We start from the raw sequence: 25730 nt of genomic DNA, 5'->3' as shown, positions 1-25730 counted from the left end.
ATTATATTTTTATCAACAAAAAATTTCCTCTTTTTAAAAATATATCCCAAATGATATGTTATGCTTTTTCAGGAATTAATATACAAGTATTCCATAAAAAATAAATAGTTTGATAGTAGAGATAGGAGTCTTTGATTAAAGTATAGCTTTCCTTTTCCTCACAGCTCTAGGGATCAAACTCCAAGGCCTCATATACCTGGGCAAGCATTTTACCTCAGAGCTAAATAAAGTATGGCAGCTCCAAACTCAAACAGGATTCTTAAAAAAATGTTTTAATGCTGGTAATAGGGTTTGAACACAAGGACTGGGCATTTTCCCTAAGTTTTTTCACTCAAGGCTGGCAGTCTACCATTTGAGCCACAGCTTCATTTCTAGATAAGGTCTTCTTGGGCTGACTTTAAACTGGAATACTTTCATTCAGCCCTCTGAGTAATAGGTAGAATTACGAACATGAGCCACTGGTGTCTCAGCCCTAACAACATTCTAAATCTGGATAATAAAAGCATTTCCTCTCATCACAGGCTAATAGATTTTGTTCTTTTCTGCCAGACACATTTAATGTCAATATTAAGTAATTTACTAAATGCATTGTCAATGCCTCTAAACTTATCTTGCCCTCAGAAAGTTGCTTATTTTCTCTTGGGTTCTATAAAGGACTCTGGTGAGTTCAAGTGACTAGGAAAAAAAAGTTACCTTAAAGGCATTTTGGGGGTAGTATTCAGACTGTAGAAAGTAAAAGAATCTATACCACCAGTTGGTATTAAATGGGGGTACAGTATATTTAAACAGAAAAACAGTCCCTGGCATGTCACTACATGGTAGGAGGAAACACAAAATTTTCAAAACAAACAATATGGGAAATACTAGTTATATGTTCCAAATAACACAAGAAACATTAAAGAGTAAACTCTAACCTGACTAATCTTTGATCCAGCGATAAATTTCATAGCTGCTGTTGTTTCTTCTTCAGAAATGGGGAGTCCATCTAAATGTTTAAGAGTTTTTAATCTGCCAATAACACTCAGCCTCAATGTGGCTGGCTTGGGAAAAAGAGCAACAAATTAATTTTCACAAAATATTACATGTGGCATGGAAAGGAGTGTTTCTTCATTCCTTTCCATGTAGATTAAGACTGAGCTTCTTGTTTACTATGAATGGCTAAAAATAAAGACTTGGCTTAATTCCCTCCCTTATTCCTTCCTTCGTTCCTTCCTTCGTTCCTTCCTTCATTCCTTCCTTCTATTTTCTTTCTTTCTTTCCTTCCTTCTTTCTTTTTCTGTGCCAGCACTGGGGCTTAAACTCAGGAACTAGGCACGGGTCCCTGAGCTTCTTTTGCTGAAAGTTCATGCTCTACCACCTGAACCATAGCTCTACATCTGGAATTTTGGTGGTTAATTATAGGTAAGAATATCATAGACTTTCCTGCCTGGGCTAACTTCAAACCTTGATCCTCAGATCTTAACCTCCTGAGTAGCTAGGATTACAGGCATGAGCCACTGGCTGGTTGTTTATTCGTGTGTGTGTGTGTGTGTGTGTGTGTGTGTGTGTGTGTGTGTGTGTGTGAGCTCGTGCATGCACGCACTCGTGTGCTAGTACTGGGGCTTGAATTCATGGCTTTGCCCTTTTTTGCTCAAAGCTAGTGTTCTACCACTTGAGCCACTTCTCCCCTTCTGTCATTACTACTTGCTAGTTGGGAGATAACTCAGATTTTTCAGACTGGGCTGGCTTTGAACTCATCTTCCTATCTGAGCCTCCTGAGTGGTTAGCTAATAAACAATTGTTGAAATTATAACAGAATTCATATTTTGTGGTATGAAGAGGGGAGATCACATGCGCTGTTGGAAAGTGACCACGGGAGAAAAGAATTAAAAGAACAACTGTAGCAACTCCTGTGTGTCTAGATCGGCAGTAAGCCAACAAGCTTCATATATAACTCAGCACGGATCTCCAGCCCCGCACATATAATTTGGCAGCAGGGAGACAATTGTTCTGTGGTCACCCAAGAATTCTGCTTTGGCAAAAGAAAACATCATTCAGTTTTCCTGAACATAAAAGAAGAAACATAAATTTAGCAGAAAAGACTCTTAAATTACAAATGAAGCTTATATAAAAACTTGGAAGCTGGGCTCTGGTGACTGATACCTGTAATCCTAGCTACTCAAGAGGCTGAGATCTATCTGAGGATCATAGTTCAAAGCCCACCTGGGCAGGAAAGTCCATGAGACTCATGTTCAGTTAGCCATCAATAAAATAAAAGTGGAAAGTGGTGCTGTGGCTCAAATAGTACAGCGCTAGCCTTGAGCAAAACAGCTCAGAAACAGTTTTCCCAGGCCCTGAGTTCAAGCCCCTGGACTGGCACAAAGAAAAAAACTTTGAAGCTAGTCCTAAACATATCATTAAAGGTTTTATCCTCATACTTTATGAGGATAAAAATATTTAACCACACTTCTTTTGTAAGATGATGTAAGTGTTAAAATGCAGGTTTATGAGGACAAGTGATTTCTGGACTTAAAATAGAGAACAAACAATGCAAAATGCAAAGTATAACAAGTTCAATATATCATAAATAAAAATGTTTCCTCCTGAGTAGTATTACTGTAACCACGTTATTCTTGGTTCTTGTGTGCCATTACCCATTACAGTAAAAAGTTCTGGCACACAGATCTATCAACTCTCTAGAGGTCTTGATAATGATAATGATAGTGACATTACTCTGAAAGCAATAATGCTTTCAAACTATTAGAGATTATAAAATCTCTAATGACATGCAAGTATAGCATTTTCTTGCAGCAGTATTTCAATTCACTCCATCAGTACACTGAATTCAATGTAGGAAGGGCTTAAAGGAAGTGTAGAAAAATATAGTTTGCCTATTCCTGGCTATTATTAAATAGAAAAGTAGTGAGAAAATGGCTTTGAGTGTTTGCTTTTTAAAAAACATGTCTGTTGCATACCTTTTGCCATGGATTGTGTTGAATATTAAGAGTGAGAAGGCTTGTGGTGTGTTTGCACAACACATTAATTTCATCACCAGATTTTTTCAGTTGGTTCCAGCTCAAGTCTAAGTGCTTCAGTTTCATCAGACCTCTAAATCCCTCAAGGGTTATCACATGATTGTGGCTTGCATCCAAATATTCAAGGTTAGACTGTAACACACACAATCAGAACTGAAGCTGATGATCATGCCTTGAATTTATAGAGTTTTTAAAATATGTCACAAGCTTGCTTATAATCACAGAAAGCCTATACAGCAGTTACATCACAAAAATGGTCAACATCACAAAAAACCTCCTAAGGAGTTTCAGGTATTTCATCTTTGTAGTTCTTAACTCATTTGTATTCTTGTAACATAGAGTACCAGTGTGAATGACCCAGGGCCTATGTAAACAGAGAATGCTAGATTGTACTCCTGGAACCACATATGTAGTTATTCTTTTATATGATATATAACAAGAGACACTAAAAGTTGGACAAAATTCATGGCCTATGCATATCATTACTATATTTGGTGTCGGATGTGTAAGAAAGCAAATGTAAGGCAAATAACATTTATGAATGTCACAGTCAGGTAGAAAGGCCAAAGCAGAAAGAGAAACAACTTGGGTGATAAACAGATGGGAAAGATTAACATTGCATGTGAAGAAGGAAACTAGAAAATAAAGGGTAAACAGGGACCCCACACCTCGTGCAGAACAAGCACCCTGGGAAAACAAAAGCAAAAGGAGATGGAAATGACATTAAACAAAGAACATTTCAAAACCACATCTGAGAAATTATTTTACAGTATTATTTCAAAGGAGTCATATTCCAGGAATATGTTTGTTAAGCAAATGAAATCTAAATTTAAGGCTTGTTTTAAAGAAAACAGCATGATGTAGGTAGTGTTTCTATGTGCTGTATTTTTTTTTTTTGTCAGTCATGGGGCTTGAACACAGGTCCTAGGCACTATCACTGACCCTTTTTGTGCTCAAGGCTAGCGCTCTACCTCTTGAGCTACAGTACCACTTCTGGTTTTTGAGTGGAGATAAAAGTTGAATTGGAGATAAAAGTCTCACGGGGACTTTTCTACCTGGGCTGGCTTTGAACCATGATCCTCAGATCTCAGCCTCATGAGTAGCTAGGATTACAGGCATGAGCCACTGGTACATAGCTAAGTATTCTCAAAAAGACAAAAGTTATCCTTTCAGAAAAACAGTTCAAAATGGATTAAGAATGCTGGGGCCAGTAGCTTACGCCTATAATCCTAGCTACTCATGAGGCTGAGATCTGAGGATCATGGTTCAAAGCCAGCCCAGGCAAGAAAGTCCATGAAACTCTTATCTCCAATAAACCACCAGAAAACTGGAAGTGGTGCTCTAGCTCAAGTGGTAGAGCACTCACCTTGAGCTGAAGAGCTGAGGGACAGCGCTCAGGGCCAGAGTTCAAGCCCCAGGACGGACAAAAAAAAAAAAAAAAAAAAAGATTAAGAAAAGCAAGTCAGGTTCTGAAGGACAAATGCCACATTTCCTCTTAAATGTAGAATCTAGACCTAAGAGATACACACAGATATGCATTACCTATTATATATGTATCATGTATGTAATATATCATATATATAGAGAGAGCGAAAGTGAGGGAGAGAGAGAGAACATGACTGTAATTGTGTGACTGGGGAGTCAATCAGGAGGGGCAAAGGGGAAGAGGACGATGGAGATGAATAACACCAAAATACATTACATCTGTGTATGAAGATGGCATAAAGATCTAAACTTAAGACCTGTTTTAAAGAAAACAGCATGATGTAGGTAGTGTTTCTGTGTGTTGTATTTTTTTTTGGCCTGAGGCTTGAACTCAGGGCTGAGGCCTGTCCTTGAGTCTCTATGGGTTCAAGGCTAGTGCTTTTACCACTTGACCCACTTTTTTACCACTTTTTTAACCACTTCTGGCTTTTTCTGGTACAGTGGTGGTACTGAGAAATAGAACCTGGGGCTTCATGTATGCTAGGCCAGCATCTACACTGAGCCACATTCCCAGCCTGAGGGGGTAAATTTGATAAGAGTACTTATAGACATGTATAGGAACATCATGATGTCATTTCCATGTAAAACAAATATATGCTAATAGAAATGTTTAAAAGGAAGTTATTTGAAAATATGTAACCCAATTTATCATTTGTCTTTTGGTTTTATGATTTAGTTTTTGCTGTCCTTTTTGCAAATCTTTTTTAAATTAAATTGATAGATTAGTTTGAGTATATTTAAGTTATATAAATGGGATGATTTGGTAAGATTATGCTATGGAATTGTATAACTACAATCAAGTTAATGAACACAATCACTATCACCCATGTTGTGCATCAGATACGCAGAACTTTAAAGTTTGTCCTTTTTTTTTCCTTTTTTTTCTTTTGGTGCCAGTCCAGGGACTTGGATTCAGGGCTTGGGTGCTTTCTTTGGGCTTTTTACACTCAAGACTAGTGCTCTGCCACTTCAGCCAAAGCTCCATTTCTGGGTGGTTAACTGGAGATAAAGAGTCTTGGACTTTCCTGCCTGGGCTGGCTTTGAACTTCGATCCTCATCCAGTCTTCTGAGTAGCTAGGATTATAAGCCTGAGCTACTGACACCCAGCTTGAAAGTTTTGCTCTTTTGACTAACATCTTCCCATAGTTCCCTCCTCTCAGGCCCTGACAACCAGCATTTTTACTCTGCTTCTATAAGTTCACCTTTTTTTAGGTTTCAAAAGCTAGTGCTTACCAAGTGGTATACATCATCTAAACAAGTAAATTCATTAAAGCTAATGTTCAGTTTTCGAAGCCATGTTAACTTGGCGAGATCTCTCAGTTTACTCAGACTGTTTCCATGTAGATTTAGGCTCTGAAATAAATGCAAATTAATATTACATTCTACATCATACTGAAGTATGAATATCTAAAATGTTTCAAATAATTGCACAAGCTGATTTGACACAGAATGAGAAAGTAGTCATTTTAAATAACATTAAGATGGAAGGGAGGCCAAGATGGCGACGGGACAGTAGGAAAACATGACAGCTCTCTCCAACCAAAAAGAGAGTTCGAGTTCTAACGCTTAATTTCCCCAAAAGACTGACAACAACAACAAAAGAACCAGAGAGAAACAGGTGGTGGATAAAAACAAGAAAGAAAGACAAGGAAGAATTTCAGAACAGAGAAGCACAAAGACCCTCCCCCAACCTTTACTGGCTGTGGGCAACGTACCAGGCCCTGGCCAACCCCGCCGGGCAGGGGGCTGCCGGAGTCCCAGAGACACAGGGGGTTGTCTGCAGATCACCCACGCAGAAGAGGCCTGAGGTACCAGTGTTTGACCTGCTGATCCAGGTGAACAGAGAAACCTCGAAGCCCAGAGCCTACACAAAGACCCTTCCTCCGTGAGCAGATGGGCTCCATCCCACCAAAGCTACTTGGCCCTACAAACTACACAGAACTGGGAACCCCAGAACTACACAGAATGCCAGTGCAGAAGACCTGCAAGGTACTGGTGCTGATCCGGAGAGTGCAAACAGAGACAAACCTCAGCGCTCATAACCTGCACAGAGACCCCTTCACCCTAAAATGACACAGTACATGTTCTTCTCAGCAGCTCATTGAACTTTCTCCAAAATAGACCATATCATAGTTCGTGCAACAAATACTAGGGGATTGACATAATCCCTTGTATCCTATCCGACCACAGTAGAATCAAGCTAGTTCTCAATAACAAAGCATATTGCAGAAATTACTCAAATACATGGAAATTGAACAGCATACTTCTAAGCAACACCTGCATAACAGAAAAAATTAAAGAAGAAATTATAAAGTGAAATAATATAATATAAATAAATAAAATAAATAATATAAAGAAGAAATTATTCAGTGAAAATGAAGACACATCACAAAGAAACTTGTAGGACACAGCAAAAGCATTCCTGAGGGGCAAATTTATCACCCACATCAAGAAAATAGAGACAGACAAAGTAAGTAATCTCATGTTGCAATTAAAACTGCTAGAAAAACATGAAAAAAAATGGAACCTAAAGTTACTAGATGGAGCCGGATAATCAAATTAAGAGCGGAAATTAACAAGATAGAGAATAGGAAAATTATAAATAAAATTAATAAAACAAAAAGCTGGTTCTCTGAAAAAATAAATAAAATTGATGGACCTTTGGCAAGATTAATTTAAAAAAGAAGAGAGAAAACCCAAATTAACAAGATCAAGGATGCCACGGGAAAAATCACAACAAGTACCCAAGATATCCAAACAATTATAAGGGACTATTTTCAAAAGTTATACTCTCTAAAGAAAGAAAACCTAGCAGAAATGGATGCATTTTTAGAAAACTGCAAGTTGCCCAAACTGAGCAAAGAAATAAATCAATTAAATAAGCCAATATCATAACCAGATACAGGAAGCAATCAGAAGTCTTCCAACAAGGAAAAGCCCAGGTCCAGATGGATTCACAACAGAATTCTATAAAACCTTTAAAGAAGAACTAATACCTATACTCCTCAAGCTCTTCAGAGAAATAGAAAAAGAGGGAGCTATCCCAAACTCATTCTATGATGCCAATATCACACTCATCTCCAAACCAGGCAAAGACCCAACAAAAAAAGAGAACTACAGACCAATCTCCTTGATGAACACAGATGCAAAGATCCTTAACAAAATTCTAGTTAATAGAATCCAGAAACACATTAAAAAAATCATACACTACGACCAGGTGGGCTTCATCCCAGAGATGCAGGGATGGTTTAACACACGTAAATCAATAAATGTAATCCAATACACCAACAGATCCAAGGTCAAGAATCACATGATTGTCTCCATTGAAGCAGAAAAGGCTTTTGATAAGATACAACATTCATTCATGTTAAAAGCTCTGGAGAAAATAGTAATAGAAGGAACATTCCTTAAAACAATAAAAGCTATATTTGACAAACCAATAGCTAATATGATATTTAATGGGGAAAAAATACAACCAATTCTCCTAAAATCAGGAACAAGGCAATGATGCCCACTGTCTCCACTCCTCTTCAATACAGTCCTGGAACCCTTAGCCAGGGCAATAAGGCAATAAAAAGACATTAAAGGGATCCACATAGGGAAGGAAGAAGTTAAACTATCCCTATCCTCACTTGGTCAGTTTATTAGTAATTGGCACGAAATTCTTTAATAGGAAATAGTTTGATGGGTGAAGGTATTTATCGGAGAATTCATAGCAATCAAGAATCAGAGTCAGGGATGCCATTATAAACTATATTTATCTTTTAACATCACACATTGGATTTGATTTTCTTATTGGTATTCTCTTAATGTTATTTATTTTTAAAATTTTTTCCAAATAATTTATTGTGATTAAGTGGTTACATAATTTCCTAAATTTCACAGTATTGCGGGATAGTGATGCTTAGTTAAAGTCACAAACACATTCTAACTTTCATGGGGCAAATTGTCTATCGTGGTCTATAACATTTATGAGTTCTACGAGCTTTGACAATACAGTTATTTCTTCCACATCGGGTGGATATGCATATTTCTTTCATTTTGCATAGCATCAGCTGTTCCCTCTTTCCCACTCGTTCCCTCCCTCCTATCGCTGCCATTGATTTGCTTAGTTCGTTTGATCAATGTCCAGTGCAGCTGGTATTATTAGGTAGCTGGCCTTGTATCTATCTTTAGACTTCATATCTAGTGCTACATTCAAATTTAAAATATAAATTTCCTTTCTCCAAATTTCTTTCCTCCTATTACTTACCACAATATGACTGTAAATGTTGGTCTTTGCAAGAGAAACTATTGTTTTATCATCTAAAGCCATAAGTTTTGTTCGGGGCTTAATCCTGGGTTCCATTTTCATAACTTCATCATCAAACTTCAAATCTTGGGATAATACTGATCCTTCTGAAAATTTCTTGCTTTCTTCTAGAATGGCATTGTTGAGTGAAGAAAATAAAGAGTGAGCCTTGGCCTAAAAAAGATTATTAAAAATATTGAAAATCCAGTTGATTTATCATTTTGAAAAACAAATGGGCTATATGGAAAAGATGGGTAAATTTTTCAATTATACAGTAATATCTATGATGAACAAAATAAAAATAGAAAGTCTGTGAGAGCAGATTACGATTGTAGACTAGGCATGGAGGTATCTACTTCCATTTAGTGAAAATTTCTTGAGATAAGTTAGCAATATTTCCACAGAGGAGAGTGCCCCAACAAAGGCTGGAAATGGTGACACATAAACCAGAGGAATTGAACTAGGAGCAAAAAAGGTAATCTCTAGCCAAAACATATTCAGGAGATAGCCACTCCGATGACAAATGCAAAGAAACTTGATGCTTAGAGTGGATAAATGAAAGAGCAGAAAGATATTCTAGCTAATTATCAGGAAAATAAGTAACTGCAGTAAGAATTGTGATGGATGAGCAAGAGATACAGGGAGAAATAGCTGTAAAAGTTAAAGGAACCCAAATAGTTTATCAGAGAATTTTTTTTAATCTAGTAGAATAGGCATTTATGATAAAAGAAAAAAATAGGGTAGACACTTCATTAAATAAGAATATTTAATAAATGCTGAGAAACCAAATATGTAGTAGCAGATCAAATTAACTGTCTAGAAGGCAATGGTGAGTGAAAATATTCTAGAAGAAAGAGCCGAGAAATGAGTGTGTAAAATGGTGTTGTTACATATGTAAATGAATAGAAAAATGATTGAAAGCAACCTGCTAACAGTTGATACCTTGGTGAGAAGGTGTGGTGGGGGCCTAAAGTGAAAGACAAATTTTCATGTTTACTCTATAATCTTCAATATGGTTGGACCTTTTCCAGTGAGACTACAGCTGTATATTACTCCCATATATAACTGCAGAATAAAAATACTTAAGTGTTATAATGACTTGTTTTGAAAACTAAGACCATCACTGACCAGCCATTATACACTGACCAGCCATTATACATGCACACGCAGACACAGAGCAGGCTCTCACTCATTCACAGATAAAATATAGACTAGACATCATGATTAGACTTCAAATTGCTATTCTGTTCCCACTTAAGAAATGCGTGTTTTTAAAACTTTACAACAATTCATACCATTGTAATATACTCATATTCAACAATGTATTCTGGCAAAACGAGTTCATGATCAAAGACAAACCACTTGCACTGTCGAAAGCCACAATCACAATTTCTTTGTTCTGAGACAGAATCTGGAGTAAACACAAAAACGAGCAAAACACTCAAAATAAAATACAGCTTTTCACTCTTGCAGAGATTAAATATGTTATAGTAAGTTGGTTCTCAATAACTTCCGATTACTGAGTTTATAAATGAGAAAAACTTTTCACTCCTTTAAAAAGAATTCTTTAATTTTACTACATAGACTATTGGGTTTAATTTTACTCATGTTCTTTTTATAGTTTTTCACTTTGTTTCTGAATAAAGGATGTGCTTTATTTTTATGGGGTGGTAGTCATAGTTAAACTTGGGTTTGAACTTAGGACCTGCCTTAAGCTTGCTACGGTGGTACTCTACTACTTGAACCGCACACCTCTAGCCCTGTGTTTTGCTGGTTATTTTCATGATAAAAATCTCTGAAAATTTTCTTCCTGGGCTGGGCTTAACTGTGATCCTTCTGCTCTCAGACTACAAAGTTGCTAGGATTACAGACATGGCCAGCTGCCAGTGAAATACTTTAGAAGGCCATATGGTTTTTAAACAAATGTAGTACTCTAAAATCTTTGTCATTTTTTTAACTTTTGAAAATTAGCATATGCCTATTCATGTGTAATCAAGATCGAAATGAAGGTAAAATATTTTAAAAAGTATACGGAATACACAGAATTTTTGTCATTATTTTCTAAACAATATATTAGCATAGGATTTATAATGTGTTCATGTGTGATCAGTAGTATAGAAAGTATTTATGGTATACAGGAAAAGTATATATGCCATGTGCAAATGCTTTGCCATTTTATACGAAGGACAGGAGTATCCACAGATTTAGATTTTCATGGCTGAGGCGTGGCCCTAGGACCGATTTCCCACAAATACCTACGGATGATTATGTGTGGGAATACACTTAATTACAACCTTATAATTGTGAACTACGTACACATACAAATAAGGATCATTGCAGTAGGGAACAAAAAAATATTAACAGCCACAAACAGATTTTTATAGAAAAGTTTAAAAACCTTTTTTGAGGCAGATGTTTAAGTTATAAGCTAGTATTAGCTTAAATATACATGTTCTGTATTCAGAGAGATGAGAGTTCATTCATTTTCTGACAGACATACTTAGTATATACTTCTGAGGGATGTAAACTGAATTAACCAGAGGATAGTTGGCTTGAGTGATGGAGTCTTGTTCATGAGCCTGAACAGTCTGGCCAAGAAAAACTTTCGTAATGAGGAGGATCCCTAAATATGAAGGAAGAGAAAATGATTAGAAATGATGCTTTTAGATCCATTGCTTGGAGAGATACCAAGATTTAGTGAATTCTGAAGATTTAAAGACTCTAAAGGAAAAAAGAAATGCTCATCTATTTAGTAGATAAGCATTTTAGTGCCACCTATCATTTAAATTACATGATAGGCACTAATGAGACAGATTAATTTTCACTCAGTTAATAAAAATGCTTCTTGTATTTAATAATATAAGTGATTATTTTTTTACTACATATAAGATGAAATATAAATTAGGGGAACCTAATTGTCTTAGAAAGCATGTTATAGGAGAATATAACTTTTTAAGATGGGAATGGAATCACTTCTTGCCTTTGAGTAAGATCAAGTAAAAATGAGACTGAGGAAGAATGACTTTAAAAGCAGCAGATAGTTTTTCCAAGTAAGGAGTTCTTAATTAGCTTAATTTTCTGATCGTTATTAACTGAAGGACTGCATGACACACATAATTTATAGTTCACTATAAATCATCCTAGCAGAACTATAATCTGGATCCTAGAATGTCATCTTTTAAAATTAAGTCACTATTTTTTTTGGCGATGGTAGGTCTCAAACCCAGGACTTCACATATGCTAGAATGAGTATTCTACCATTGAGTGCCATATCTCCCACGACAGTGGGAACCCTCTAGATAGGTATACCCCAAATGTGTATCCCTCCAATTCTCAATAGGTTTGATGGCTGAGATCAAAGACTAGGTGATCCTTAATGTCTGACCTGATCCGTTTTCTCCATTATATCTTTTTTGATACTGTGCATTGACTTCAGGTTACAGCCCTTATGATAATTATAATTTCACACTTATATGTGATCATTAATATTTGTAAACACCATAAGGAAAAACTGTTGAATTTACATGAACTATATTCCTATCACCTACCGATACCTAAACATATGGTAAACATTCAATAAAAGCTTGAAGAACTGAAGAATGAACAGCAGAAATGTTGGAGGTAAGAGACAACAGACATGGTGAACTAGTCTTTTACCCTAGGCTGTGGGTAAACTTTCCTAGAGTTGTTCCACAAATTGTTTCTTATATTTATATTTACGTGTATTCAAGCCATTGCATGGATTCAAACCACTGATGAATGCATAAATTAAAATGCCCCAAGTTTATTTTCTAGAAGAAAACTTATTGAAAAAATCCATACACTTCACAATTTATCTTGCTGGTTTTAAAGTTTACCTTGGTTTCTTTATCATTTTACATTAAGAAGACTCAATAAAAATCCTATCTTCAGAATGTTTTATCTGCCTATTGCATATATGGGCCAAATTCTCTTGTCTTTTTCTTATAGTTGTCTCTAACTAATATATGTACTCATATGTATCTAAACATATACATACACATGTTGAGTTTATTTTTGACATGCCATAATGAACAAAAGCAGGCTGTGAAGTGTATGTAAGCTGGACTAAACATTCTAAGTAAACATCTTAGTAACAGGTAAGTCTCCTCCTATTAATGCTAACGCATTAGTTGACAGTGTGGGTAAATCAATATATAACAAGGTTGTGGTGTATTACTACACTGGTAAGTATGAAACATAATGGCTTGAAGCAAATCTCCTGTGTTGATAAAAATAATAAGTATTAAAATGATATGAAAATAGTTAATAAGGGTTGAAAATGGGGAAAGGTGAGAATGTGCCTAATGACAGACCCTGAGTTTAAACTCCAGTACCACCAATAAAGTGAGAAACTGAAAAACAAGAAAATAATTAGCAAATTGGATGACTTAAAGCTTAGAAACACCATCCATTTGTATTACCGTGTCTGAAGAGCTCGTGTTCAACTGAGTTTTTCCTGTCATCCTTGTGCTTTTGCTGTAGCAACTCAAATCGGGGACATTCACATACACTTAGGCTGTTAGCAAGAATAACAGCTTCTTTTGTGGGAAGCAGCTGCAAAGAAAAACAATCTTTGTATTTGTGTTTCATGAAAATGACTTTCAATACAGATGGTTTATTATTTTATGCTTCTGTGTCTGGGCAAAGAAGTCTGTGGGCCAGACTCTCTGAAAAGAAAGAGATAACTCCAGGTGCATAACTTCATCATGTAAAGCCATGGAAACATCTTAAATTCATATGGAGATAGACAGTGATCAAGACACACTGTATTCATAAACTGCTTTGTTGAATGGCCACTCCATTGTACAACTACTTAGAGATAACAATAATATTTTTCAATGACAAAGAACAAAATTGGTCCCTGGAAAAGCAGCCCAAATCAAGAATTACAACACTGTGTGGTACAGAAACAGAAGTGTTCGATGAACATTCCACTAACATTCTTGTTAACTTCAAAAAGAAAGTTCTGAAACTGGAGGAGTGGCTCACTGGTAGAGTGAGTGAAAAGGTCCACTAAGCCAAGCAAATGAGAGTGCGAGACCCTGAGTTCAAATCCTAGCACCAGCACACACAACAAAAGTCTTACATCAGTGAAGGTTCTTATTGATATCATAATTCTTATCTAATAATCTACATTGTTTTCTAGAAGCAAATGTTTTTATTGTTCTAGTGCATGGAAATCTAGTAATTTTTTGTGCTGGTCCTGGGGGGAACTCAGGACCTGGGCACTGTACCTGTGTTGCTTTGCTCAAGGTTAGCACTCTACCACTTGAGCCACAGCACCCCTTCCAGATTTTTCTGTTTATGTAGAGCTGAAGAATCAAACCCAGAGTTTCATGCATGCTAGGCAAGCACTCTACCACTAAGCCACTTTCCCAGCCCTGGAAATCTAACTTTTCATTGCAACATACTTTCTTCAGAGTGTTATATCAATAGTATTTGCCTTATATCTAACTCTAAAAAGGAAACAAAAATCTTTCTCTTCCTCTCCCTCTCCCCTCTCTCTGACTCTCCCCCACCTCTTCAGAAGACTAGAGCTAAAGGAATTTATGAAGTCTAAGGATAGAAGTAGAAACTGGCAAAGGCATGATTTGAACTCAGGCCAATTTGGTTCTTGGCACAATCTCAGAGTTTTGAATTTACCACTAGTTTTATATTCATAGCCAAATCATTAAGAATTGTATTATTTCTAAAATGTGACCTATTTATTTTTTTTCTATGGAACATACTATCCAAAAAAGTTGTTAAAAAAATAAATGCTTAACTGTGACTCATATGATCACAAATTATATACTCCTGGTAAGATAAGTAATCTTTTCAGATTGCAGTGAACATCAGTAGCCATATGAATGTCATTGTTGGAACAGAACGTGACTATGGCCCTAATTTAATGGAGGGAGAGATAGGATAGATACCTAATAATTAAAAACATAAGACAACACAATATGTTTGGTAGCATAACCCTTTTAAATGAAATGGTTAGGAATTAATTTGACGAGGAAATGGGATTATGGCTAAGCCTCAAAATAGGATATAATCTAAATAACTAGAGCTTTAAGAGAAAATTATTTTTTAAAAATGAGAAAAACATAAGAAGGTATAGAAATAGGTGCTATGGACATAAATCATTTGCTCGCCTAGATTTCTATTAAGCATTTACTAAATAAAGCCCTGGTCCTTAATTAAAGACTAGTAGATAAATGGACATAAATGATTACATTTCAATACAAAAATATTCTAGAGTTACAATTCTCAACTACTTGTCACTTAATCAGCACATGCTTAACAATTTAGGATTAACTGGCATTTTCTGCTCTTTTAACCCAAAGTATAGATACAGTTCAAAGATAAAATGATGCTTCTTTTTTTTTTTTTTTGGTCAGTGTGAGGCTTGAACTCAGGGCCTAGGCGCTGTCCCTGAGCCTCTTTGTGCTCAAGGCTAGTGCTTTACCAACTTGAGGCACAGTGCCACTTCTGATTTTGAGTGGTTAATTGGAGATAAGAGTCTCTCAGGGACTTTTCTACTTGAGCTGGCTTTGAACCACGATCCTCATATCTCACACTCTTGAGTAGCCAGGATTACAGGCTTAAGCCACCAGTGCCTCGCTACATGGCACTTTTTATTATACACTGATGTGCTTCACTCTTATCCTGTCATGTTATGATGTTAATTTTGTTCTCAAAGTTGCTATGCCACGTACTTGTTTTTGAAGATGGAGATTACATAAAGCAATGAAACACAAAGAAGAAAAGCTGTTGTGTTGAAAATTAAGTGGAAAACTGGGTAAATTTCAAGAGCATAACTATTTAAAATGTCTGCCAAAACATGTGGGTGAAGGTAATAATAAAGTTTGGCCAAGGCAGGTGAAACATACAAACTCTATGGATTTTGTACTCCAGTTGTTTTGCAAGAATCTTGTGTGTGTTCAAATAGAAGGAAACTAAAATTAACAGGAAATATGGTTGTATCTGTCACAAGAAAGACTACTCAGAGTTTCAATTTCATGGTCAAAGGCTTTGGCCTTCCCTAGAAGATGACAATGTAAATTGTGTTTCAAGTTAATTAAAAGAGTTGTTAAGTAAATAATTTCTTAGCAGCTTTCCATTTTAGTGACCTTCTCTGATTAACCTGACTAAGTTAATTAACTGATTTATTAATAGACTAGGGACAAAGGCTCCCACTATTGCAGAAATCAGAAAAGGCTTCACAGAGAATGCCCTTAAACTGACCTTTGAAGGTTGAGTAAGTTTATCACAAGAAAAAACAAGCAGGAAATACATGTTATCAAAGGGAAACATAGCTCTAAGTTGCATTTAGGAGAATCACAAGGGCAGTACATTCTTAATCTGGATATTTGGTATATCTGGTAATAAGGCGTTAGGTTGAAGGTGGTTTCTTCATCTCTACTCCAGCCACCCTTCTGCCTTAAAAGACACAGACAACCTAAGCCAGTTCTCTCATTTCAACTACTTACACAGCTATCTATTACATTAGAGGCCATGAAGATGATACATTTATCTATCTTGTTAGTGTTCACAATAGCATAGAAATCTAATTCATGTGATCTTCTTACATGCTATACACCCTATTTCTAGGACTGTAATTGATGGCATTTGGAGAAAAAAGAGATAAATAACCTTTATCTTCATGTTATTTTCATGGCTAGAGGTAAGATGAGGAACAGAAATGACATGACAATCAGAAAATAGGAGAGAAACAGTATAATATTATGGACATCAGAGGAGAATAAGCAATTAGTAGTCCCTAATATTTTAGTCAATAGTGGTACAACATCAAAAAATTTTGATATACTAACCACTGGTTATTTCTGGTATATCTTGATAATATTTTATTTAGTTAGACAAACAAAATATGATTATTTCAATGTATGATCAACATAAGAAAGTATAGTCTTTTTCATCCTAAGTTTTGAAATACTGTTATTTAAACGTTTAGCACACTGGCCTCGCTTCTTATGCTTAATAGTTATGTGTAAGAGGCAGACACCCTCGTGGATAGAACCAAAATATGATTATTTCAATGTATGATCAACATAAGAAAGTATAGTCTTTTTCATCCTAAGTTTTGAAATACTGTTATTTAAACGTTTAGCACACTGGCCTCACTTCTTATGTTTAATAGTTATGTGTAAGAGGCAGACACCCTCGTGGATAGAACCACACAGAAAGCTATTAGGAGAATTAAAGAAGAAAGTACAGTTAGCTACAACAGTAGCTGGTGGTAGAAAACATAAATGAAGTATTACTCCATTTTTATTCCACCCTCTATGCCTATGATGGTTTGTGGTTATCTGGATTAAATGTGAGATTCATTCTACCTTCTAAAACATTGAGCGCCTCACCTCCTTAGTACCCTTCCAGAAAAGACAGTAAGGGAAATCTTACCACCAACTTTCTGTTAGACCGCACCCCGTGCCCCCAACTCAGGCCTGGGCTACTGCCGTAACTCCCTCACATAGTACCTGCCATTTGCTCCTACTTATTCCAATTCATTTTCCAGAGAACCCAGATGCTAGTTTTGGTGATTTTTTAAAAAATTGTGGTAAAATACACACAAGATCAAATTTACTATTTTAACTATTTTTTAAGCACACAATTCGGTGATATCAGATATTTTCACACTATATTGAAACCTTAATTATCACCACTATCTATCTTCCCTATTTCATTATCCTCAGCTGAAAATCTGTACCTGTTAAACAGTAAGTCCTCATCCCTACCTCTGGTGACTTTTGTTCTACTCTCTGTTTCTAGGTTTGTCTGTCTTAAGTAGTTCATATACACAGGATCATTCAATATCTTCTTTTCTCTTTGTTTAGCTAGAGTAGAATGTTGGGTAGCATGTCAGCCCTGTAATTTTCTCCGCTAATGGCTGTTATCTCTAACCCTTTTTTTCCCCATTTAGCATGCTTTCAGTTATTCTGTGTTGTCAGATGTATCAAGATTTCATTTTGCTTTGTAGCTGTGCATATTAATGCCTTTTGCTTTACCATTTATTTTGTGGCACACATCTAGGTTGTTTCTTACTTTTGGCTATTTAAATAGCGATATATGAATATTGATGTGTTGATACCCAAAACCTTTTTAATTCATTATCTCATGAAATCCTACCAATGTTTCTCCAAATAGATACCCCCTCTTTTCTTCACTTTACAAATAGGAAGAAATGAGCACAAAGAGGTGAGGTGAAACAGCCAGGGAGGAGAATCACTAGGATCCAAATTCAGCAAGGTTACCATTTTATCTATATGAAAAGCACTGGGAGGCACTCCTTAGCTGTGTGCCTGGAGATTTGAGAAAAGCTGATGGACGTCTGGGAACTCAGCAGCCACCAGTGGCAAAGGTATAGACAGTGACGTAGAAAAGAAATGATGACAGGGAAAAAAAGTTAAGAATTAAACAGTAATATTTTTTCAAAATGAAGATGATTTTGGAGAGTGAACAAAAGATTGAAGATTACTAATAACACAGTCGAAATTTTCTTAACAGAGACCCAGAAACACAACAAATCAAAGAAAGGTTGGACAAATGGGACTGAATGAAGCTGCAGAGCTTCTGCATGGCAAAGGACATAGCTAGCAAGATCATTAGAAAGCCCACGGATTGGGAGAAGGCCTTCACTAACCATACAACAAACAAGGGTCTCATATCTAAAATATACTTGGAACTCGAAAGAGTAAATACCCCAACAACAAATCCTCAAAGAAACAACTGCCCGATAAATAAGTGGGCTAAAAAAGAGGAAATAAAAACTTGAAGAGGAAATAAGAATGGCCAATAGACACATGAAGAAATGCTCAACCTCTGTAGCCATAAAAGAAATGCAAATCAAAACAACATTGAGATTCCACCTTACCCCAGTTAGAATGGATATAATCAAGAAATCTAATAACAACAGATGCTGGAGGGGATGTGGCCAAAAGGGAACTCGACTGCATTGTTGGTGGGAGTGTAAACTTGTTCAACCACTTTGGAAAGCAGTATGGAGGTTCCTCAAAAGACTCCACATAGAGCTCCCCTATGACCCAGCAATCCCACTTTTGGGCATTTACCCAAATATTCACAAACAAGACCATACTAAAGCTACCAGCACAATATGTTTATTGCAGCATTATTTACCATAGCTAAGATATAGAACCAACCCAGATGCCCCTCAGTAGATGAATGGATCAAGAAAATGTGGTAGAATTCTATGCCTGCATCAGAAAGAATGACATTGCCCCATTTGTTAGGAAATGGAAAGACTTGGAAAAAATTATATTAAGTGAAGTAAGCCAGGCCCAAAGAAACATAGGTCCCATGGTTTCCCTTATTTGCAATAACTAGTACATGCGTAGGACAAGCAGAAAAGGCCAAAAGCTACATATGACCATAAAAGATGTTGTTACGTGAAATGAACCCCAAGATAGGGACACAAATATCTTTTTTCGTTCTTGCTATTGTTTCTAACATATTTATAATGTACTATGTGATTTTTTTTTTTGTTTCTTTGTATGTTCCTCCCCGACAGTATAACCCCTGTTTTCACTGTATTCGATGTCCGTACCCTGCGTCTTGTATATATACTTCTCTAATTCAGGGAGGGAAAGGGAAAAAACAAAATGCTTAAATAAGGATACAGGCTGACCCATTGTACCAATGAGATGTAAAAAACACTATGTTGAAAATGAACGTTACAACTTTGGCGGGACTGGGGGAGTAGCTGTGGAGGTGGGAGAGAAAGGATGGTAGGGGGAAAACGAAGGAGGAGGCAACAATGCTCAATAGGAAATGTACTCATTACCTTGCTCGTGTAACTGTAAGTCCTCTGTACATCATTTTTACAATAAAATACAAAAAAAGATTATTAATAGACTTATGTCCAGTCAAAACAGATTCCAAAGTTATCAATAAAGAGATGACAACATAAAAATGGGATCAAGTAGAGAGCCAAGCAGATAAAGCAATGAAAGGATGATAAGCCAAAGAGGGACGATGTCAGCCTTTCTGTGATGTCCCAAAGGTCTTGGGAATTAGCAGTAGAATTTGCCATGAACCTGGACAGAAGCTTGAATGGTGGCAGAAGTTCATGCATTAGGAAGAAAGCATTACTCTAAGTGACATGTTACGCTACCTCGCTTGCAGCACTGTCTTTAAATCCTTTTTCGAGTATTTGGAGCAGTTGCTTTTTCTTCACTGTAACTTCTGGATCAAAAACATAAAAAAGGCATTCCAGCATCTTTTGATAGTTCCTTGAGAGCAATTGAAACAGAAAAAGGTTGAGAATTTCATAAAAACTTCAGATAACTACATGAATTGTCATGAATATTTTCTGCTAATTGAACAATCCAGTGTCCTTATTAATACTTCTATTCCCAACCCTACTTTTCCAAAAGAAATCCAATGTGGATAAATTAGGAGGTTGTCTCAGCTGTGCGAGGTGTAGGAACAGGGTATATTTTCAATTTAGCTAACTTTAAACAGGAAGACTTTTTGTAAGAAAAAGTAAATAATGTTTAATAATAAAAATAAAGTAAAATAAAATAAAACATTGTTCGCAGCAGAATTTAACTTCTTACTTTGAGTTATGTAAATCTTCACGGTCGATAAAACTTTGAAACTTCTCTTCAAATTTCAGTCTCAGAATACGGTTGTTAACTTTAATCACCCGTTTTACTTTCACTCCTGTAATACCATATGCTTTGAAGTCCCACGTGCAGAAACGTGACAAAATCAATTCATAGCAAGAATTAAACCTAAGTAGGAATGTAAAAAACCAAAAGAACAGATTTTCCTTAATATTTAAAAACACAAAGGTACATATGATAAATGTTATGGCTCATACTATGTGGGTTTTTTTTTTTTGCTAAAGATACATCATATTTGAAACTATACATAACTCAAAAGAGATGCTGAATTTTAAGATATGGTACAGATAGCTCTCTTCTTTATTATATCTATTTATTTATTTTTATTGTGAAGGTAATCTAGAGGGGTTACAGTTGTATAAGTCAGGTAATGAGTACATTTCTTTTTGTAGTGTCACCTCTTCCTTTTTTCCTCTCTAATTATTACATTTGTTATGTGTAAAAGCTATGTTGGCTGAGATGTTCCTTCCTGAAACATATTTTTGGGGGAGTCAGTGAAACTATGTATTCTTGGCATGCATATATATATATATATTTTTTTTTTTTTTTGCCAGTCCTGGGGCTTCAACTTGGGGCCTGGGCACTGTCCCTGAGCTTCTTTTGTTCAAGGCTAACACTCTACCACTTGAGCCACAGTGCCACTTCTGGATTTTTCTGTTTATATGGTACTGAGAAATTGAACCCAGGGCTTCATGCATGCTAGGTAAGAACTCTGCCACTAAGCCACATTCCTAGCCTTGACTTCCCTATTAATTGACAGTACCTTCATAGTTTTCTTTGCTGATTCTTCTCTTTTTTTTTTTTTTCTTTTTGTGTTGCTGGGGATTGAACCAAGGGCCTTGTCCATGCAGGCAAGTGATTTACCACTGTGCTATACTCATAGCCCTGTGACAGACTTCAAAATGCTGGATTTTGGCTGGAAGTGTGGCTTAGTGGTAGAGTGCTTGCCTAGCATTCATGAAGAAGCCCTGGGTTCCAAAATTCCTCAGTACCACATACACAGAAAAAGTGGGAAGTGGCTCAAGTGGTAGTGTTAGCCTTGAGCAAGAAAAGCTGAGGAACAGTGTCCAGGCCCTGAGTTCAAGCCCCAGGACTGGCCACAAAAAACAAAAACAAAAACAACCCCACAAAATTTGTTTTTCCCCAGTGATCATTATTTCATTTTCTTGTATCCACAAACTTTTCCTGGGTTGCTATCATTTTTTCCCTTCCTGTCTTCTTTGTCCCTGTTTCTGTCTGTCTTTATCTCACACGCACACATTAATAAATCATTTTATTTCATTTATAGCCTTTCTCTCTACCCAATGTAGCAAAATATACCCAGACTTGACCTACCTCCTTGATATTTCTGTACAGTCTAACTTAATTCAGCACACACTTGCTCCTCCTGAATGTTTTTCAACTCAGTGGCATAAACATCTACCTGGAAGCTCAGATTAAAACTACTGCAATGGACCTTCCTCTTTTCCTTATCAGAATCTAGGTCATCTGCATGACTGGCTGTAATCTGAAATGCATGCTAAATATTGTTTCAGCATAATCGCTATAGTCTAAATCACCACTGCCTCTTATTGGACTACTTGTAAAGACTTCCTAAGTTAGGATACAGAAGTAAAAAAGCGAGTGTACCTGTTCCACTGAAGCCTACATTCCAAAATAGATAGAAGATAAACAAGTAAAGCCATAAATAAAATAATTTCTTAACGGATACAGGCCTTAAAGAAAGGGAAGCTTTGGGTAAGTAATGAGCGGGGGGGGGGGGGGGGGGGGGGGGGGGGGGGGGCCTACTTAAGATAAAGCCTTTGGTAAGATCATTCAGAACATGATCTGAGAACTGGATAAGATTGTAAAGAGCTTAAGAATGAAATAGATACAGAAGTGCTAGTTGACTCTCTGCTGCTCTCCCCTGGCCACTCTCATAAAATTAGTATATGTATTAAAACTACACTGAATCAAGATTAAGATAAAATTGATAATTAGATCATTTTGACAAGGGAGTAAGTGATCTTCGATGGGTTATTTTTGCCTTCCATGACTTAATCATATAAACAATTAGGATCTGAACTTGTGAGTTAAAATCACAAAGTTAAATTTCCCAGTGTCTATCCCTGAGCCTATTATCTGAGTTCCTGATTAAAGCATCTCACTTTATTTCCATCAAAGGCTTAATTAGTGCAGATAAGAGCTGACAGATCACTCATCCTACAGCTAAAAAATAAACTGCCTAAACCAAACTAATCCAGGAGGACACAGGCTGGTGAGAGAGACAAATATAAGTAGTGTCCCAATGCCTGCTAACCAGTTCAAAGGTAATGCTAAACAGCCATATCATTAACTGAGGAAACACACTGCCCCTCCGGTAGATTGCTGGGCCTAAATCATTCAGATCTTTCTTAATCAGCAAGTCCTGGAATCACCAAAGATCTCTGTATTATATTTCCTTATACTCTGATAGAAACCAGTGTGGAATTCTGTGAATGTCTCATTAAGGCTTGAAGGTTCCCAAAAGAATTGGTAGAAGTGATCAGCTGACACTAGCTTCTAGTCTATTCTCCCGGGAATGGAAGAACCAGGGGCATAGAGAGCTTTATGAAGTGAGATCCTTTTGTAGTTTCCCTACAAAAGCTTTCATTTGTTTTTGTTTTTTAACAGAATTCTTTCTTGTGTAAGCTGTGGCATCAAGGATTATCAGAAAGACCATGAAGGGGTCTCTACTGATTGGTTAACATCTACAGCATGAGGGTATTATGCTATGAGTAGTAAAATAGTCTAGACAAGAACTTAGCAAGACCATTTTGGTTATGGATGGATAGCAGTGACATGGAAGAGAGCCTGTGGCTCTTGGCACCTTATCAACAGGGAAACTGAGGGAGAGAATGCAATTGAGACTGGCTTCACTGTCTGTTGAGCCTGCATAACCAAGTGGATATCGAAATCAGAAACAACACAAACAAGTCAAAAATGATTTTCACATTATCTTGTTCATTGCTATCAGTATCTTTTGCAGTAGATTCTTTCCCTCACTTGAAAGATGAGGTTCAGATGGATTAAATGGTGTTCCAAGATCATGCAGAGTCTGAACCTCAGTCTTCTGTGTTTAACTCCTTTATACATTGTAAATGCGCTTAGCTTGCCTTGCCACTTGGACATTCATATAGAAGTGTCCAACTGACAGGAATCCAAGGCTTTAGGTTTTAGCTCCCTGTGATTGGCAAGGGAAGGCAATGAAAGCAGAAAATGCCTAAGTTCCAAAACCCAGAGAAATAGAATTATGAGGAAGGAATGGTTAACAATAGCAAATAATTGTCAGGAAAGTAAGGGCACCTCACATTTGCGTGTCCTCACTCATTCAATGAGGCGTGAATGTGTAAGTATACACACTGATGTACATCACTGACTAAGATAATCATATCGAAGCCATCCACTCTTTTTAATAAATGTAGAATACACATGTTTTTAGATGGTTGGAGCTCAATTTCATCTTTTAAATGCATTTTATACTCCTAGACAATAGTTCCATAAAAATTAACTGACTCACTTAAACCAGTATGTTCTCAGTGTAAACCAAAAAAGTGGCACTGCTATACTCTTAAAATAGCACAACACAAAATCTTTCACATAGCTGAATTAAAGAAATTGTTAAATGACTATAAAGTGATATAAAAATATGAACTAGGGTTATATATTGCACTGTAAATTCAGCCCTGTGCTAGATGTTTTGACTTTTTTGACACACAAGCAACTTATAGTCACATAGATAGATTGGTGGTGCATTACAGTTATTTTACTGTAATGACACAGGATCTATAACTAGACTGAAAGCTTCTGAAACCCAAGTACAGGATCCTCTGTGTTTTAGGGTCCCCACTTGATGGATGTTGTCTGGTATCAACACTTAACAAAATTGTTAAGATACAGGTAAATAACATGATCTTGATTAAACTACAGGAGCAACAACAACTCACTCAGTCAGCAAGTCACAGTAAAATAAGTATTTTTAATTTAAAAATATGTAATTGTATTTTATTAAAAAATGATGCTAAGGAATAATGATAGTTAGAAATCATCGATGCCTTTTTTTCCCTAAAGTAATTTTAATAGAAATCCTTTTTATTAAAGTCAGAGTTATACTCAAAAACTTTTTGAAAATCCTTGGCCTTAAATTTACTAAAAGAGAAATCAATATTTAAATAAAACAACTGGAGATAAAGTACATAGCAATTAAAGTACTTCAGTTGTTATTTCTCAACATACATAAAAGATAAGATTCAAGGTGACCAAGCTGTACAATATCTAAAGTAAAAAAAAATAGTCCTTGAAATTCTGCCAACATCTATTTTATTATCTCCCTAAAATTAATCAAGGTTATTCATATTAAAACCAAGTAAGCAATTGTCAATCCTACCTAACTGTTAGCCTAACAAAATTTTAGAATTAGTTTTTTTAGTCATTTTGCTTTTACATTTTTTAAAAACAATGTTTCATCAAGGGCTTACCTTGCATGATGCTAAAAAGAAACAGAATATATTATTATTATTATTCCTTTTTTTCCTCTCTTTTTTTCAGTCAGGGGACTTCAACTCAGGGCACAGCTCCACTTATGGTTTTTGCATGGTTAATTGGAGTTAAGATTCTTATGGATTTTCCTGCCTGGACTGGCTTTGAACTGCAGTCCTTAGATCTTAGCCTCCTGAGTAGTTAGGATTACAGGTGTCAACCACCAATGCCCAGCTTATTACTATTTCTAAAAATCACATCTACTATTTAGTTAATTCTGCTTAAGTTAGGTAAACACTTTTTTTTTTGGTAGATCGTGGGGCTTGAACTATGGGCCTGGGTGCTTTCCCTCAGCATTTCAGCTCAAGGCTAGCACTCTATCACTTGAACTACAGTGCTACTTCGGTTTTCTGGTGGTTTACTGGAGCTAAGAGTCTCATAGACTTTGCTGTCCGGGCTGGCTTTGAACCACGATCCTCAGATCTCAGCCTCCTGAGTAGCCAGGTGTGAGCTACCGGCACCCGGCCACATTTAAATAAACAAACAAAAAAAATTGAAAACTTATTTATGTGCCATACATGATTCAGTTTTTTACTTTAAAAATCAAGGCTTTGCCCAAAGAAACATAGGCCCCATAGTTTCCCTTATTTGCAATAACTAGTTATATCTAGGACAAGCAGAAAAGGTCAAAAGGTATGTACATATGACCATATGTACATAAGTGAAATGAACCCCAAGATAGGGACACAAGTGGTTTTATCTTTCTTGCTGTTG

At 36.4% G+C, this 25730-nt stretch overlaps 1 protein-coding gene across 1 annotated transcript in view; it reads right to left on the bottom strand.

Moving 5' to 3' along the window:
• The window catches only part of Lrrc9 (leucine rich repeat containing 9), a 79185-nt gene that overhangs the window by 33848 nt on the left and 19607 nt on the right, over positions 1–25730 (bottom strand). Inside the window, exons 11-19 of the mRNA XM_042682615.1 lie at positions 20391–20567; positions 19946–20063; positions 13233–13365; positions 11291–11413; positions 10086–10201; positions 8752–8964; positions 5733–5852; positions 2955–3146; positions 915–1040 (exon numbers count right to left, since the gene is read on the bottom strand). Coding sequence (XP_042538549.1) covers positions 915–1040; positions 2955–3146; positions 5733–5852; positions 8752–8964; positions 10086–10201; positions 11291–11413; positions 13233–13365; positions 19946–20063; positions 20391–20567 — 1318 coding nt within the window. The remainder of the gene's footprint in view (positions 1–914; positions 1041–2954; positions 3147–5732; positions 5853–8751; positions 8965–10085; positions 10202–11290; positions 11414–13232; positions 13366–19945; positions 20064–20390; positions 20568–25730) is intronic.

The sequence above is a fragment of the Dipodomys spectabilis genome, unplaced genomic scaffold, assembly GCF_019054845.1.
Source record: "Dipodomys spectabilis isolate Male_0828 unplaced genomic scaffold, ASM1905484v1 ptg000073l, whole genome shotgun sequence".
In the NCBI taxonomy this organism is placed as follows: domain Eukaryota; kingdom Metazoa; phylum Chordata; class Mammalia; order Rodentia; family Heteromyidae; genus Dipodomys; species Dipodomys spectabilis.
This window is presented reverse-complemented; position numbering and strand designations above follow the sequence as displayed.